This window comes from Sciurus carolinensis, chromosome 6 (genome assembly GCF_902686445.1).
Source record: "Sciurus carolinensis chromosome 6, mSciCar1.2, whole genome shotgun sequence".
NCBI lineage: Eukaryota > Metazoa > Chordata > Mammalia > Rodentia > Sciuridae > Sciurus > Sciurus carolinensis.
Window position 1 is genome coordinate 53,832,301 of NC_062218.1, and position 13,784 is coordinate 53,846,084.

A 13,784-nucleotide genomic window follows, 5' to 3' on the forward strand; every position below is an offset into this window, starting at 1 on the left:
GCTGTCTCAAAATTAAAAAGGACTGGGGACTTAGCTCAGTGGTAAAGTGTCCCTGGGTTCAATTCCTAGTACCATCAAAAACAAAACATCAACAACAACAAAAACACTAACAAAAATGAAAACAACATGCCAGAATCTGTGGGATACAGCAAAAGCAGTACTACGAAGAGGAACATTTATAGCTATGAATGCATACATTAAAACAAAACAAAACAAAACAGATCTCAAACCTAATGATGCATCTCAAGGTCTTGGAAAAAACAAGAAAAAACCAAACCCAAAATCAGTAGAAGGAAAGAAATACTGAAAGTAGAGAAGAAATATGTGAAATGGAAACTAAAAGAATAATGCAAAGGATCAATGAAACAAATAGCTGATTCTTTGAAACAATAAACAAAATTAACAAATTGACAAACCCTTCACTAAATTACTCAAAAGAGAAGACACAAAGAAATAAGAAATGCAAATGGGGATACTATACTAGAAACCACTGAAATCCATTAGATACTTGGGGAATATTTTGAAAACCTATTATGACAATAATTGAAAAATCTAAAAGAAATAGATAATTTTATAAACACATATGATTTTTCAAAATTGAACCAAGAGGATATTTAAAAACTAAACAGAACAATGACAATGAGGTTGAAGCAGTAATAAAAGTGTCTCAACAAAGAAAAGCCCAGGACTGAACAGACTCACTGCTGAATTATACCAGACTTTTTTTTTTTTATTCTAAGTTTTATTTTTCTCAAATTTTGGTTACATATTTGACCCCAGGAATGGGTGTACCTGCAAAAAAAATGTAAGTACACTTTTACCATTTTTAGATAATTTATCAGTTCAGGCTGTTCTCTCAATTTCTTTAAAATATCTCTCATTTTAAACTTAAGGAAGATAACTACATTTTTGAAATCCATAAGAAAATATTCCCTCATTCAAGTGCAGGTATAAATATTGTGCTCCAACAGAAAGCTACCAGCTAATTTTGTTTACATTAGAAATTTGTATATTCATATTCTCTCGCTCTCTTTCACACACACACACACACACACACACACACTCACACACACTTTTCCCAGACTCTGTGGATGAAGATGGTAGATGGTACACTGTGATCTGTGAAATAATTATTGCTGTCATACAAAATAAGTCACAAGAAGTAAGAAATCTCTGAACTCTAACAAAATATTAAGAGATAAATTCTTTATCCCAGAAACTAGGGATTCTTCTTATTGGGTCTCATCTCTAGAACAGAGGATCCACTAGTGTAAATACTCAATCAGCATAAATTGATGGTAAAAAGTGCTAAAGTTTTTCTTTGAAGAGGGAATTTTACCAAGTAAATGTTTTTGTACCTTTAAGGAAAACTTCCCTCCACAAATTCTGTGTATTGAAAAGCAGATATTTGTGTGGAGACACTCAAACAGAGATGAGTCCGTTTTTAGTACATTGTATGGGGGGTGATATGCATGAACTCCATTAATAGCAATGTATGTTGTGTACTTCTGATTTCATTTGCCAATTAATTTAGTATCAGATTGATGGGTGCTAGGAAAAGAAAACATTTTGCAGAGCGAGTAGTTAGAGCAGACAGGACCTACAAAGCTGGCCTCCATTTCAGCTGGGAGGAAAAACTCTGGATACAAAAGGACACTTGGAAACATTTGCCTCTTATAGGTAGTAACCTTTTGTCTATGGATTGATATTCCTTTTGGAAGGTGATGTCATCTTTTTCCTACACCAGACTTTTAAAGAACTAATAGCAAGCTACTCAAATTATTCCATAAAGTAGAAAGGAATAGAATCCTTCCAAACTCATTCTATGAAGCCAGTATTACCCTGCTATCAAAATCAGTTAAGAACAACAATAAAAAGAAAGCTGTAGATCAATATTTTTAAAGAACACAGATGCAAAAATCCTCAATAAAACACTTGCAAACTGAATTCAACAAAAAAATCATACCACAGTCATGTTGGTTTCATCATATGAATGCAAAGATGGTTCAACATAAGCAAATTCATAAACAATACAACACAAATAGAATCAAGGATAAAAATTGCACAATCATCTTAACAGATGCAGAAATATCGACAAAATTCAATGTCCCTTCCTGATAAAAGTCCTGAAGAAACTAGATATGGAAGAATCAAACCTCGACCCTCAACATAATAAAGGTTATGTACAACAAACCCACAGTCAACTTCCTACTGAATGGGAAAAAATCTAAAAGCATTTCCTTTAAAATCAGGAATGAGACAAGACAGTCACTCTTACCACTCTTACTCCACATAGTCCTTAAATCTTATCCAGCACAATCAGGCAAGACAAAGAAACAAAAGGGATAAAAATAGAATAGAGGGAAATAAAATTATCCCTGTTTGAAGATGATATGATTTTATTCTTAGAAGACCATAAAGACTCCACCAAAACACGCTTAGAACTGATAAATTCAGCAAAGCAGGATACAAAATCAACATACAAAAATCATTAGCTTTTCTATATACTAATAATGAACTTGCTGAACAAGAAATCAGGAAAATGATTCCACTCACAATAGCCTCAAAACCAAAACAAAACAAATAAATGCAAAATCGCTGAACTAAAGCTTTACCAAGGAGGTGAAAGTGCTCTACAATGAAATCACAATAACACTGAAAAAAATTGAAGAAGATAGTAGGAGATGGAAAAACTTCCCACATTCACGGATTAGTAGAATTAATATTGATAAAATGGCGATACTACCAAAAGTGAACTAGGGATTCGATATAATCTCCATTAAAATATCAATGATAATCATCACAAAACTAGAAAAACAATCCTAAAATTCATATGAACCCCAAATAGCCAAAGTGATCCTTAGCAAAAAGAGCAATGCTGGAAGCATTACAAAACCTGATTTCAAAATATACTACAGAGTCACAGTTTTTAAAAGAGCAAGGTAATTGTTATAAAAACAGACACACAGACCAACAGAATAGAACAGAGAACTGAGAAATAAACCACACACCTACAATCACCTGAGTCTCAAAAAAGGTAACGAAAACATATTGAAGACAGCCTCTTCAATAATTAGTACTGAGAAAAATGGAACCCAATGTTGAAGATTGAAACAAAATTACTCTCTCTCACCCTTCACAAAAATCAACCTAAAGTGAATCAAAAACCTTAGTGTAAGACCTAACACATTGAAACTACTAGAGGAAAACAGGGTAAACACTTCAAGGTACTGGAACAGGATATGATTTCCTCACTAGGACTCCAATATCTCAGGAAATAATAGAAAGAATTGACAAACAGGATTAATTTAAATTAAGGATTCTGCACAGCGAAGGAAAAAAATTATCAAAATCAAGACATGTCATATGGAACAGAAAAAAAATCTTAGCAAGCTGTTCATCTGACAGAGAACTAATATCTAGAATATATATAGTCATCAAAAAAGTTAACAACAAAAGAACAAGTAATCCAATGAGTAAATGGGTAATTAACCATTTGCATTTCTGAAAAGAAACTTCTCAAAAGAAGAAATGCAAATGGTCAATAAATATATGAAAAAATGTTCAACACCTTTAGTCATCAGGGAAATGTGAATCAGAACTTCATTGAGATTCCATCTCACCCCAGTCAGAACAGATATTTTCAAAACAAACAACAACAAAAAAAGTGGCAAATGCTGGTGAGGATGTGGAGAAACAGAAAACCTTACACAAAATTGGTAGGAATGTCAATTAGGTATAGTAACTATGGAAAACATTATATGGTTTTCTCAAAAAACTAAAATAGATCTATATATGATTCAGCTATACCACTTCTGCATATATAACCAAAGGAAATCAAGTCAGCATACAAAAGAGATACCCACATACCTATGCAGCACTATTCACAAGAGTAAAGATGTGGAATAAGCCTATGTGCCCATCAACAGGTGAGTAAATAAAAAATATATGGGATATAAACACAGTGGAATTTGATTCAGTCATAAAAAAAGGATAAAATTAAGTCGTTTGCAGGAAAAATGGGTGGAACTAGAGGTTATCATGCTAAGCAAAATTAGCCAGAGACAGAAAGATAATTATTGCAGATTTTCTCTCTATGTGTAAACTGGGGGGTGGGAGAGAAGATGACCTGGAAATAAAGGACTGTTAGGGAAGGGAAAGAGGACCAGAAGGAGATAGAGAGGAAAGGGCAAAAGAGGATAAGAAGGGTGAAAAAATCAAAATATGATATATGCATGTAAGGAACTGTCACAGAGAAATCCATTAATTTGTGCAATTAATGAGATTAAATAATTATAACAAAAAATAGTTTAAGAACAATTAGAAGCAAAGTAAATATACATCACTACCAAACTGGAAAATAAATAATAGCATATTCTTATGCTATAAAATTTGAGCAGAGTAGTAAGAAAGATTTAGAAAACTTTTTGTGTATACACAGAGAATGTATGTGAAAAAAGCGAAGCGAAAAATGATAAATAGAATATATTCATTTTGTGTAAAGGTGGGGAAAAAGGTGCAAATTCTTTAAGTATTGCTATATAAGTATACTATCTTTCTGGAAGGATACACAAGAAACCAATAATATAGGAATATTGGTTTCCTATGAGAAAGGGAAGCAGATGAGGGAAAACTACCCATAAATCATACATGTATACACACACTTCAGATTTAGCCTCTTTTTAAAAAAGAAAAATGTTTCACTTTATCAAATGTAACTAAACAGAAAAGAGATGTGCAATAGAATCATATATTATAAAAACAAATACAATATTTTTATAAATGCTCACATTATGATACAATAAACTTATTATGACAATAATCAAAAGAACCAAACTAAAATTTTGCCTAATTTATTTATATATCATATCTCTGACCCCACCACTACACTAGATAAGACACCACAGTTTTTCCCCCTCCAAAAAGTACCAGTAAGGGATGGGGAGAGGGGAGGTGGGGAAGCACTAGTAAAACCTGGACATAGTGGCACACACCTGTAATCCTAGCTCTCAGAAGGCTAAGACAGGAGCATCAGCCTGGGGCTGGCCTGAGCAATTTCATGAGACCCGATCTCAAAATACAATTTTAAGAAGGGCTGAGAATGAGGTTCAGTGATAGAGCATTTGGCCTAGCATGTGCCAGACCCTCGGTTCACTCCCTGCCCCTTACCACAAAAGAAACACTAGTAAAATTCTATTCATTAGTAAACCAACCATGGGTACAAAAATAACTCATGTATCAACTTGTTAAATAATAGAGCAAGAATTCTTCCCTCAGGATCTTTTAATAGGAATTATAGCTAAATAGTATGAAAAAATTAAGTCCTAGATAGGGGAAAAAAACAACTTCATTTTACATTTCACAAATATTCAAAAGCTTCAAATTATTTCAAAAGATGTAAATCAAATTTTTTATAAACTAGGTCATACTTAAAAGGATTAAGAATGCTCAATAAGCAAGAAAAAAACAAAAAAATCTTTGATTCATTTTTAAATGATTTCACAATGTTAGATTTTTGTCTTATAAATTTGTTCATTTAACAAAAGGCCATTTTACACAGTATTAGCATTATATATTTCAACCTTTACCTTCCAATGACTACTTCCTGGTTTCTGAAAAAGGACTCTCTTACTGCACAGTTCACGAACATTTTACATGTTAAGATGAAAATGAACAAAGGGTACCTCTGATAAATAAATTCTGTGCTGTAAGGAACAGGAGTTACATCAGGTTTTAGTACACTTTTGAGAAATATAAGGTAAATGGAGTAATAAAAATAGAAATTGCAATGATACTCATCCAATTATGGAACTTCAAGTTCACGAAATAATCTGCAGGTATTCTCTACTTAGTAAAGCACAATGCAAAAAATGAAATCCAACTACATGATATATGTAATCATGCAGGCTCTTCTATATCTCAGATGTGCTAAGTACCTACAAAACAACTTCACTCATAAACAAAGGCCAACTGAATCAACAATCACCAATATTGACTGATACTAAGTTATGGCATAAATATTTCGTTTGATATCATATAATACCAACATAAGAAAAAAACATTAGGTACCTATTATTCAGACCTTCAGATATTATCTGGCTCAGTGATTCTCAATTCTGTTTGCACATTATAAACATTTCTGGGAATTTAAAAAATATACTGATGTCAACATAATCAGGTTTGAAAGAATGCATCAATAGTTTTTAAAAGTCCTCAGCCGTAGTCAGGAAAGAGAATTATTAATCTCTTACATTACAGATGAACCTGAAGGTTACTCTATGGACCATGTGGTCAGTTATCCCTTTCAGGTCTTTTCATATTACCATGAAAGGGAAAAATGAATTCCACAGATTTCAATTGATTTAGTAAGGAATGCATCTGTAGCTTTTACACATGGTTAAATCTCAGATTTCAAGCATAGAGCAATTCATAAATTGTAGCGTTAATGCCCAGTTTTGCTGCAGCTAGAGAATTCTCTCTCTTTTTTTTTTTTTTTTAGTTGTAGATGGATGCAATACTTTTATTTATCTTTATGCGGTGCAGGGGATTGAACCCAGGGACTCACATGTGCTAAGTAAGTGCTCTACCACTGAGCCACAACGCCAGCCCCTCTCATAAGTTTTAAGACTGTATTACTAAGAAAGTAGGCATCAGCTCAACCAATATTAGATGTCTAATTATAGAAGTAGCGCAATAGTGAAAACCATAGATTTTAGAGTCAATCAACCATGGGCTTTTGCCATACACTGTGTTAACCTAAACCTAGGTTTCCTTCCTTGTAAAGTGAGAATAAGTAGATACTGACCAGCTAAAACACCTAATATAGTACCTGGCCATAATAGCTCGATTTAATAAAAACAAGTTAATTGATGCCTGTTGAACTTAACTAAAGCAGAGGACCTGGGAAAAGACCGGTCCAGGTCACTGCCACAGGCCGATAAGGTCCTTTTCACAAATGCCCCGGGTGCAGATGCTGATGTCTGACATGAGCAGACCAGGCAACATCAGGCCGGGGCGGAGATACTGATCGCGGAGGGAGGAGGGGAGGCCAGACCTAGAGCCCAGAGCCACCCAGAGGCCGCGCATCCCAACTATCAAAGCTTGGGCCGCAGCGACGTAGTCGGGTTTCGAGGATGAATCGAAGGGAGGCGGACTGTGGAGAAGAGCGCACGCAAGACCCCTCACCTTAACCACAGCAGCTCCCCGGTTGCCCTGCCGGCCGCTGTCTAGTCCTGCTCCAGGCTTGTTTACAACCAGGGTAGCCATCCTGGGAGGAGCGGCACCGCAAAAGCAGCGGTTAGCGCCAGCAATTGAGAGGCGGGGCCAAACCACTTACCCACAGGCCTCGGCGGACGCCACTGGTGCACAGGCGCAGTACGACGCGGGGAAAAGCCTCTAGCCGGCCCCGCCCTCCTCCTCCGGTCAATCATTGGCTGTTCAGTCAGGCTCTCAGGCTCTTAATTTTTTTTTTTTTTTTTTGTAATTAAGGATTCTGCAGGTGATGGACGAAAATAAGGAAATAAAAACGAAAAGGAAGGATAAAACAGAAAAAGTTCAAGGGTGAAATTCTCGCTTCTGTAATAACTTCTCTCCAATTGCAAACCAGAAGGGGCTGGAGGAAGTGGTACTACAGCTCCATGCAGGCAATTTTTGTATAAGCTACAAATCCCAGCATGCCACTCTCCTATCTTTTTTTTTTTTTTTTTAAACTCCTGCTCCGTAGACGTCTAGGAGGCTGCGTGTTGGTATCCAAGAGTGGTTTCTTGAAGTCGCGATGCATGATTGTAGATGGATCATAATTTGTATAGATCTGTAAGAGAGAACGGATTACTGATGAAAAGAAGCTGTTGGGGGCTGTAAAGGCCGTAGCAAAAAGAGAATTTAGGGTACCACCCCAGAAAAAAAGCTGTTGGAAGTGCTTTCGACACCAGGTCTTCCCAGTCGCGCTTTTTTCTGTTTTCTTCCGGGCCAGGTTGAACCTCTTCAGCCACCGTAGGCAGTGAATCCAAAGTGCCGGTGAAAATGGAAGTGAATCCCCCGAAACAGGAGCATCTGCTGGCGCTGAAAGGTAAACTGAGCCCCCTTATTCTGTTTTCTCTCCTCTTTTTCGAAACCTTTGCCACGCAGATTTCGTGTCTGTGCTGTAGGCTTCGTTGTTTCTTAAGCACCGTCAGCGTTCGCACTCCTGCTCTATGCCTTAGGCCGAGCAGGAGGAAACAATATCGTTTCCTTGCTTTTTAGGGTCAAGATCCGCCTTCTAGAATTAGATAACTGATAGATCACTCTTTGTGATCTGTGCTGCAGCAGAAGTTGACGTCCCGACCCTACTGAGGAGGTCATTGTGAACTGAAATTACTAATGACATTTAGAGGGTTTTTCCTTCTGTTTCTAGGCCGTTCATGTGGCACTTACGAGGTTTTCAGGCTTCACCTTATCTTTGAAATAGTATTGTATGACAGTGGCAGAGATTTACCAATACTTGGTACCACTGTATATAACTAGATTTGTTAAAACTTACTGCAGTTTACTTCAGAGTATTAGGTATGTGGGAACCTCAACTTTGATTTTCTATACATGACAATTTTTAGTGAATTTGATGATTTAATTAGATCATTGCTTAGGAAAAAACCAACAGTACAGATTTTTCTGGAATTCCTATTTTCTGAAACCCTTTATTTGAAATGTTTTAGCTTTATATCATGTAGTCTACCACAAATGCTCTATTATATAGGTTAACAATGCCTTGGACTAAGCTGAGGAAATGCTCATTAGATGTTTGAATTCAGTCGAATTGCACTTACCTTCCTTATGGTATCCATTTTGAGGGACTGCTCATTTCTTCCCCACCCCTATGATGTAGGCATTAAACATTCCAGAAGCTCACCAATTCTATTTGTAACATAGAATCAGTACTGATGACTGAAGTTAAGAAGATTGTCTCTGTATCTAGAACTCAGAAACTTTGCAGGATTAAGTAATACATCTTCAGGACCCGTAGACTTAGCCTGAGCAAATGATCCAGACTAAAACAGATTATTTGTGGAGATAAGGAACAAATTGTCATATTCATATTGTCTCAATCTCACATCAAGTATGTGGACTATATATTCTGTGTCAGGTTATGAGATTAGTTACTTGTTAAATCTTAGAATCAGTAATTCTATTTTTTTTGGGGGGGGGGGGGTGCTGGGGATCGGTCCCAGGGCCTTGTGCTTACAAGGCAAGCACTCTACCGACTGAGCTATCTCCCCAGCCCCCAGTAATTCTATTTTGACATCAAGACAGAAATTCCCACTCAAGATCATCCTACCAGTGGGAGAACCCTCATCAAATGGTTCTCTCATTTTGTAGGGAAAGGAATTCAACTTCTTATTTTATTCTTTTCTACAGTAGTTGGATTATAAAAGAGCCTGTATTACAGTTTTACAGCTTTGGGCCGGGTTGGGAAGCCTCACTTACAGATCTCTTGTTGAGCCTATGTATTGGAAGTCCTGTATGCTATAAACTATTATCAGTGGCATACTTGGGAACACCTGAGAATTTCTGTATTATAAGAGAAAAAAATAAGTCTAGACTCGTTCTTCCTTCAAACTGGATTTGGTACTTGGTACTAGGATTTCAATACTGTACTAGTCTCAGTACAAAGAAGACTCTGACATCCTATCCTGGTTAAAATGCAAAATATAATCATATTCATGTTTTTTACTAAATACTACTGAAAATGAGTCTTTAAGTAGTCTATGTATTCGTTTGGTAGAATTTATAAGTTTTAAAACAAAGTGATTTTTCTCCCAGATAGATGAAAAATTCCAGTGATTTCATTGTTCTTTAGTTCAGACATCTCAAATTTATAAATATTACAAAGAATCACTAATTTACCGTGTTTCTGTAATAGTTTTAGGACTATATTGTTTATTATATTAATGCTTCCAAGTCCTTTATACCTGTTGAGTTAAACATGCTAACTATTAGCATTTTAGGCTGAAAGTGATCTTAACATTAATTCAGATCCCTTATTTTGGTGAGGAAGGAATTTAAAGTTCGTGACTTGCATTCACATTTATCAAGAGCACTTAATTAAAATATCATATTGGGATTGGTTTGGTTTTTCCTTTTCTTCCTGCCTATTTGTATCAAGGCTATCCCTACCATATCTTATTCTTTGCAATACTTCCACTTTAGGTCCTGTTCCCTCTGGTTTGACAAGAGAAAGACACTCTTATAATAGTAAATTACCATTCTAGCTCTGAAGAGTGCAACTAAGAATTTTCTCTTCATTGAGAGTAAATGGATTATTGCAGAATGACTACAGAAGTAATATTGCATTATCGACCTTATGAGAGTGATCCCACACAACTGCCAAAAATTGCAGAAAAAGCTATTCAAGACTTTCCTACTCGTCCATTACCAAGATTTATTCCTTGGTTTCCACACGATGGGTCCAAGCTTCCACTCAAACCTAAAGGATCACCACCTCTAATTTCTGGAGAGGCAGCTGAAGATATGAAACAGTACTTAACCATTTCAGAACATGACATTAAATCACAGAGTTATGATTGCACAGTAGATCTTTTGGAGTTTCATCCTAGTTTGAAAAAGCAGCACTTAATCCAGTCAGACACACTGAATGAACACACTGATTCTGGAAATCTGGATAAGAAATCAGAAAAAGGAAAACATCATAAGAGGAGGTCTTGGAGTGTTTCACTTGCCAACAGTAATTGTACTGAAAACATTTTTCCTTTGTCTAAAAAATTGCAAGATATTTTAAAAGCACTAAATTTGCACTCACTCTATAGAGCAAGATGGACAATAGAACACAATGTTTGTAACAATCAAACTCTGGAAGACATTTGGGTAAAACTCAGTCGAATTATTAGGCATAATGAACTTCCATCTTGTAATGCTACAATTCAGAGACATTTAGGTCAAATATGGGTGTTCTGTGATGTTAAGTACTGTGAATATGTGGGAAATGTTCTTAAAAGAAGATTAACTCTTAATGGAAAAATTAAATTGTTTGTGCATAAACATGGTGTTATTTTTAGTATGTAATGAATTCTGATTGTCAAAAGAATACTTTGAATGAACTGAGTATGCACTAAAATCGTGAAATAAATAAAACTTTTTACTGGTCTTTACATTTTAATGACTTTAAAAAACAGGATGCTTCCATAATGCAGCCTATAATATGCATATAGTCTTAACATTGTGGAGAAATAATTATATGGTAATGTATGTACAGTTTATGTCCCAGAAATGAATAGGTATCAAGGTGAATTCCTCAACTTGTTAATTAGGTCAAGAACTTTCTGAATTAACAGTGTTCTTTTAAATGAATTGTAATAAAGCATTGTTCATACTGAATTCAGAGGTAAAATGTTATGATCCTTTTTATTCTGTTGTTTTTTGGTGATTAAATTAGATATTGTTATGAATTAAGGTAAATAATATGAATTTTGATAAATCCCTAAAGTCTAATTTTATTGTTTTTTTTCTTTATCCACCTAAGAGTAATGGATTTTTAAAATAAAATTAAACGTAGTTCTATTGGACATGCTATTCAGGTGGCATGAATGTAGTTCCCAAGTGGGAGGGGACCAACCCAGATTCTTATGATGTTTTCAATGATAGTAGATAACAGCCAATGTGTTGTTTTGAAAAAAAGGGACAAAATATAACATGTCCAAGACCATAAAGTATCTTTAGTGCTATAACCTCAAAGAAAAGTATCAAATGTGAATTGGAGATCAAGTTAGTTATTTATGCTAAAACAGATGTGTGTGTGTGTGTATGTGTGTGTGTTATGCCAGGGATCAAACCCAGTACCTCACACATGCTGTACAAGCTCTTTACAATTAAGCTACCTACCCAGCCTCAGTAATACAATCTTACTGTTAATGCTGACATATTAGTCGGCTATTTCTTGGAGTCATTTTAAGATTCCTATAAGCAAAATGTCATAAATTGTGTTTATCTGTCACCTCATAAAAATATCCAAAGTGATGAATAGAATAAAAATTATGTAGAAGCATGTCAACATGTTTTTATTTAGAAATGTAAATTCTACCTTAGGCTAGGTGGTTGATTATAGTAAGAAAGACAACTGTGGACTCTCCTCAAAGAGCTTGCATTGAATTACTATTCTGTCAGACCATCTCCCCGTGAGAAAAACTAGTAAGACTACTCATTAGGAAGATGATTATGTTTGCTTTATAGTACTGTGCCCAGCATGTTAGGAACTTAATAATACATGGTAAACATGCCCTTTGGAGGTACTATTCATAGCCTCAGCTAACAATGTTTAAAACACAGTCCACTAATCTTTAACTTAAAGAGACAAACTTCTTGATAGATTTCACTCTATCCAAATACTGTTTCGTTTTTAATTTCCTTTTTACTATCTCAAATGAGACTCTTGTCTAGAAAATAATCATCATGTGCATGAATGCCTCTAAAAGTCGTTAATTGAAAAAACACAGGGAACTAGGTGTTTTCAAGACAACTTCTTTGATAATTCCTTCCTCTTTCATTTCATTAGTCATCTCATTCTTCATTTGAGACTGCCAGAGAAACTTCCCAGAAGTTTAGTATTGCCAATGAGTTTGCAAGTAAAAGTTGGTTACTGTGTAATCTCAGAAAATACATTTGATTTTAATTTTTCAGGGTTTTTTTAATCCACAAAGTTGCTAATCAAGTTTTAAAAATTAAGTATTTATAACACATTGTTTTCTTATGATTTAGCTTATAATTGTACATAGAACTAAAAGTGTGAGATATAGTCAGAAATCATGGGATTTTTATGAACAGTTTTTTAATTCAGTAATCACGTTTAAAAGAATTTCTTGGTCTTCATATGTGGAAATTTAACTTTTTGTAATTTATTCTAGATTAATTGTTTCTGCCCTTCAGAAAAACAGCAAAATTCAAAACTAGGAAATTAAAGATGAGTTTTAGCTCAAATAGTACAGTGATATTTTAAAAAGATTAATTTCTCATCTACATGGACAATACTTAAGTAATTAAGGCCTAAGAATTTAGAGCCCATTATTTCTTTGAAACCTTTTTAAGATTTTAGACTAGTCATCCTAGCACTAGCTAAAAATATAGCCCAGCACTATTTCTGGGTTCCACTATTAAGCCATAGACATGGAAACATGTTAGGGATTAGCATTTACTCTCTAGGAAAGTGGCAGCAGTACCATAATTTTGTGTTCTCCTCTTAACCTGTGTACCTTCAAATAAATATTAAGTAAAATTGAAAGGAAAACGATAATGTGGAGGGCATCTAAGTTGTGCACATTCTTTTGTTGTTGTTGCTTACTTTTGTCCTGACCCTTGACAGATCTAACTTCATTTGCCTACTTGTCAATTCATATAATTTTTGAAAATTTCCAAGGTGAGTTCCTAGTGATTCACTTTAATTTAAATACCAAAAATTAATACAAGATTCACAATCTTGAATGCTTTCAGAGATTAAATAGATAAGGCCATAGAGTGTAGTAAGGACTCTGAATCTGAAGAAGATTCTACCTAATTTTTAAATATTATGGCTAAGCAAAATAACATGCAGATTTTATTTGGCCTACTTTGCTAGTTTGTGACCTCTGCACTCTTTGTCCTCGTTTACTGGAAATTTATAAAAGTTTTTCATAAGATTTTGGATAAAAACAGTTTCATAAATGTCTATGCTTTGTGATTTCTACTGATAGTGTCTAGACATGATACTATATGATGTGTGCAGTGAATATTTGACTCAGCTAAGTCACCTTTTTTTCTTCTTC

General features: G+C 34.9%; 3 protein-coding genes across 7 annotated transcripts in view; 2 read left to right on the top strand and 1 right to left on the bottom strand.

Annotated features, from left to right (window-relative positions):
* The window catches only part of Trim23 (tripartite motif containing 23), a 57,241-nt gene extending 49,902 nt beyond the window's left edge, over positions 1 to 7,339 (bottom strand). For both annotated transcript variants that reach the window (XM_047555820.1, XM_047555819.1), the window contains exon 1: positions 7,186 to 7,339. In XM_047555820.1, coding sequence (XP_047411776.1) covers positions 7,186 to 7,266 — 81 coding nt within the window. In that variant the 5' untranslated portion in view covers positions 7,267 to 7,339. The remainder of the gene's footprint in view (positions 1 to 7,185) is intronic.
* Positions 7,340 to 7,973: 634 nt separating this feature from the next.
* Shld3 (shieldin complex subunit 3) lies at positions 7,974 to 11,136 on the top strand. Its single transcript, XM_047556593.1, has 2 exons — positions 7,974 to 8,068; positions 10,183 to 11,136. Exon 2 carries the CDS (start codon positions 10,288 to 10,290, stop codon positions 11,053 to 11,055), a length of 768 nt encoding a protein of 255 aa, XP_047412549.1. The 5' UTR covers positions 7,974 to 8,068; positions 10,183 to 10,287; the 3' UTR covers positions 11,056 to 11,136.
* The window catches only part of Trappc13 (trafficking protein particle complex subunit 13), a 45,274-nt gene continuing 39,468 nt past the window's right edge, over positions 7,979 to 13,784 (top strand). For all 4 annotated transcript variants that reach the window (XM_047556585.1, XM_047556586.1, XM_047556587.1 and 1 more), the window contains exon 1: positions 7,979 to 8,068. In XM_047556585.1, the coding sequence (XP_047412541.1) occupies positions 8,023 to 8,068 (46 nt within the window). In that variant the 5' untranslated portion in view covers positions 7,979 to 8,022. The remainder of the gene's footprint in view (positions 8,069 to 13,784) is intronic.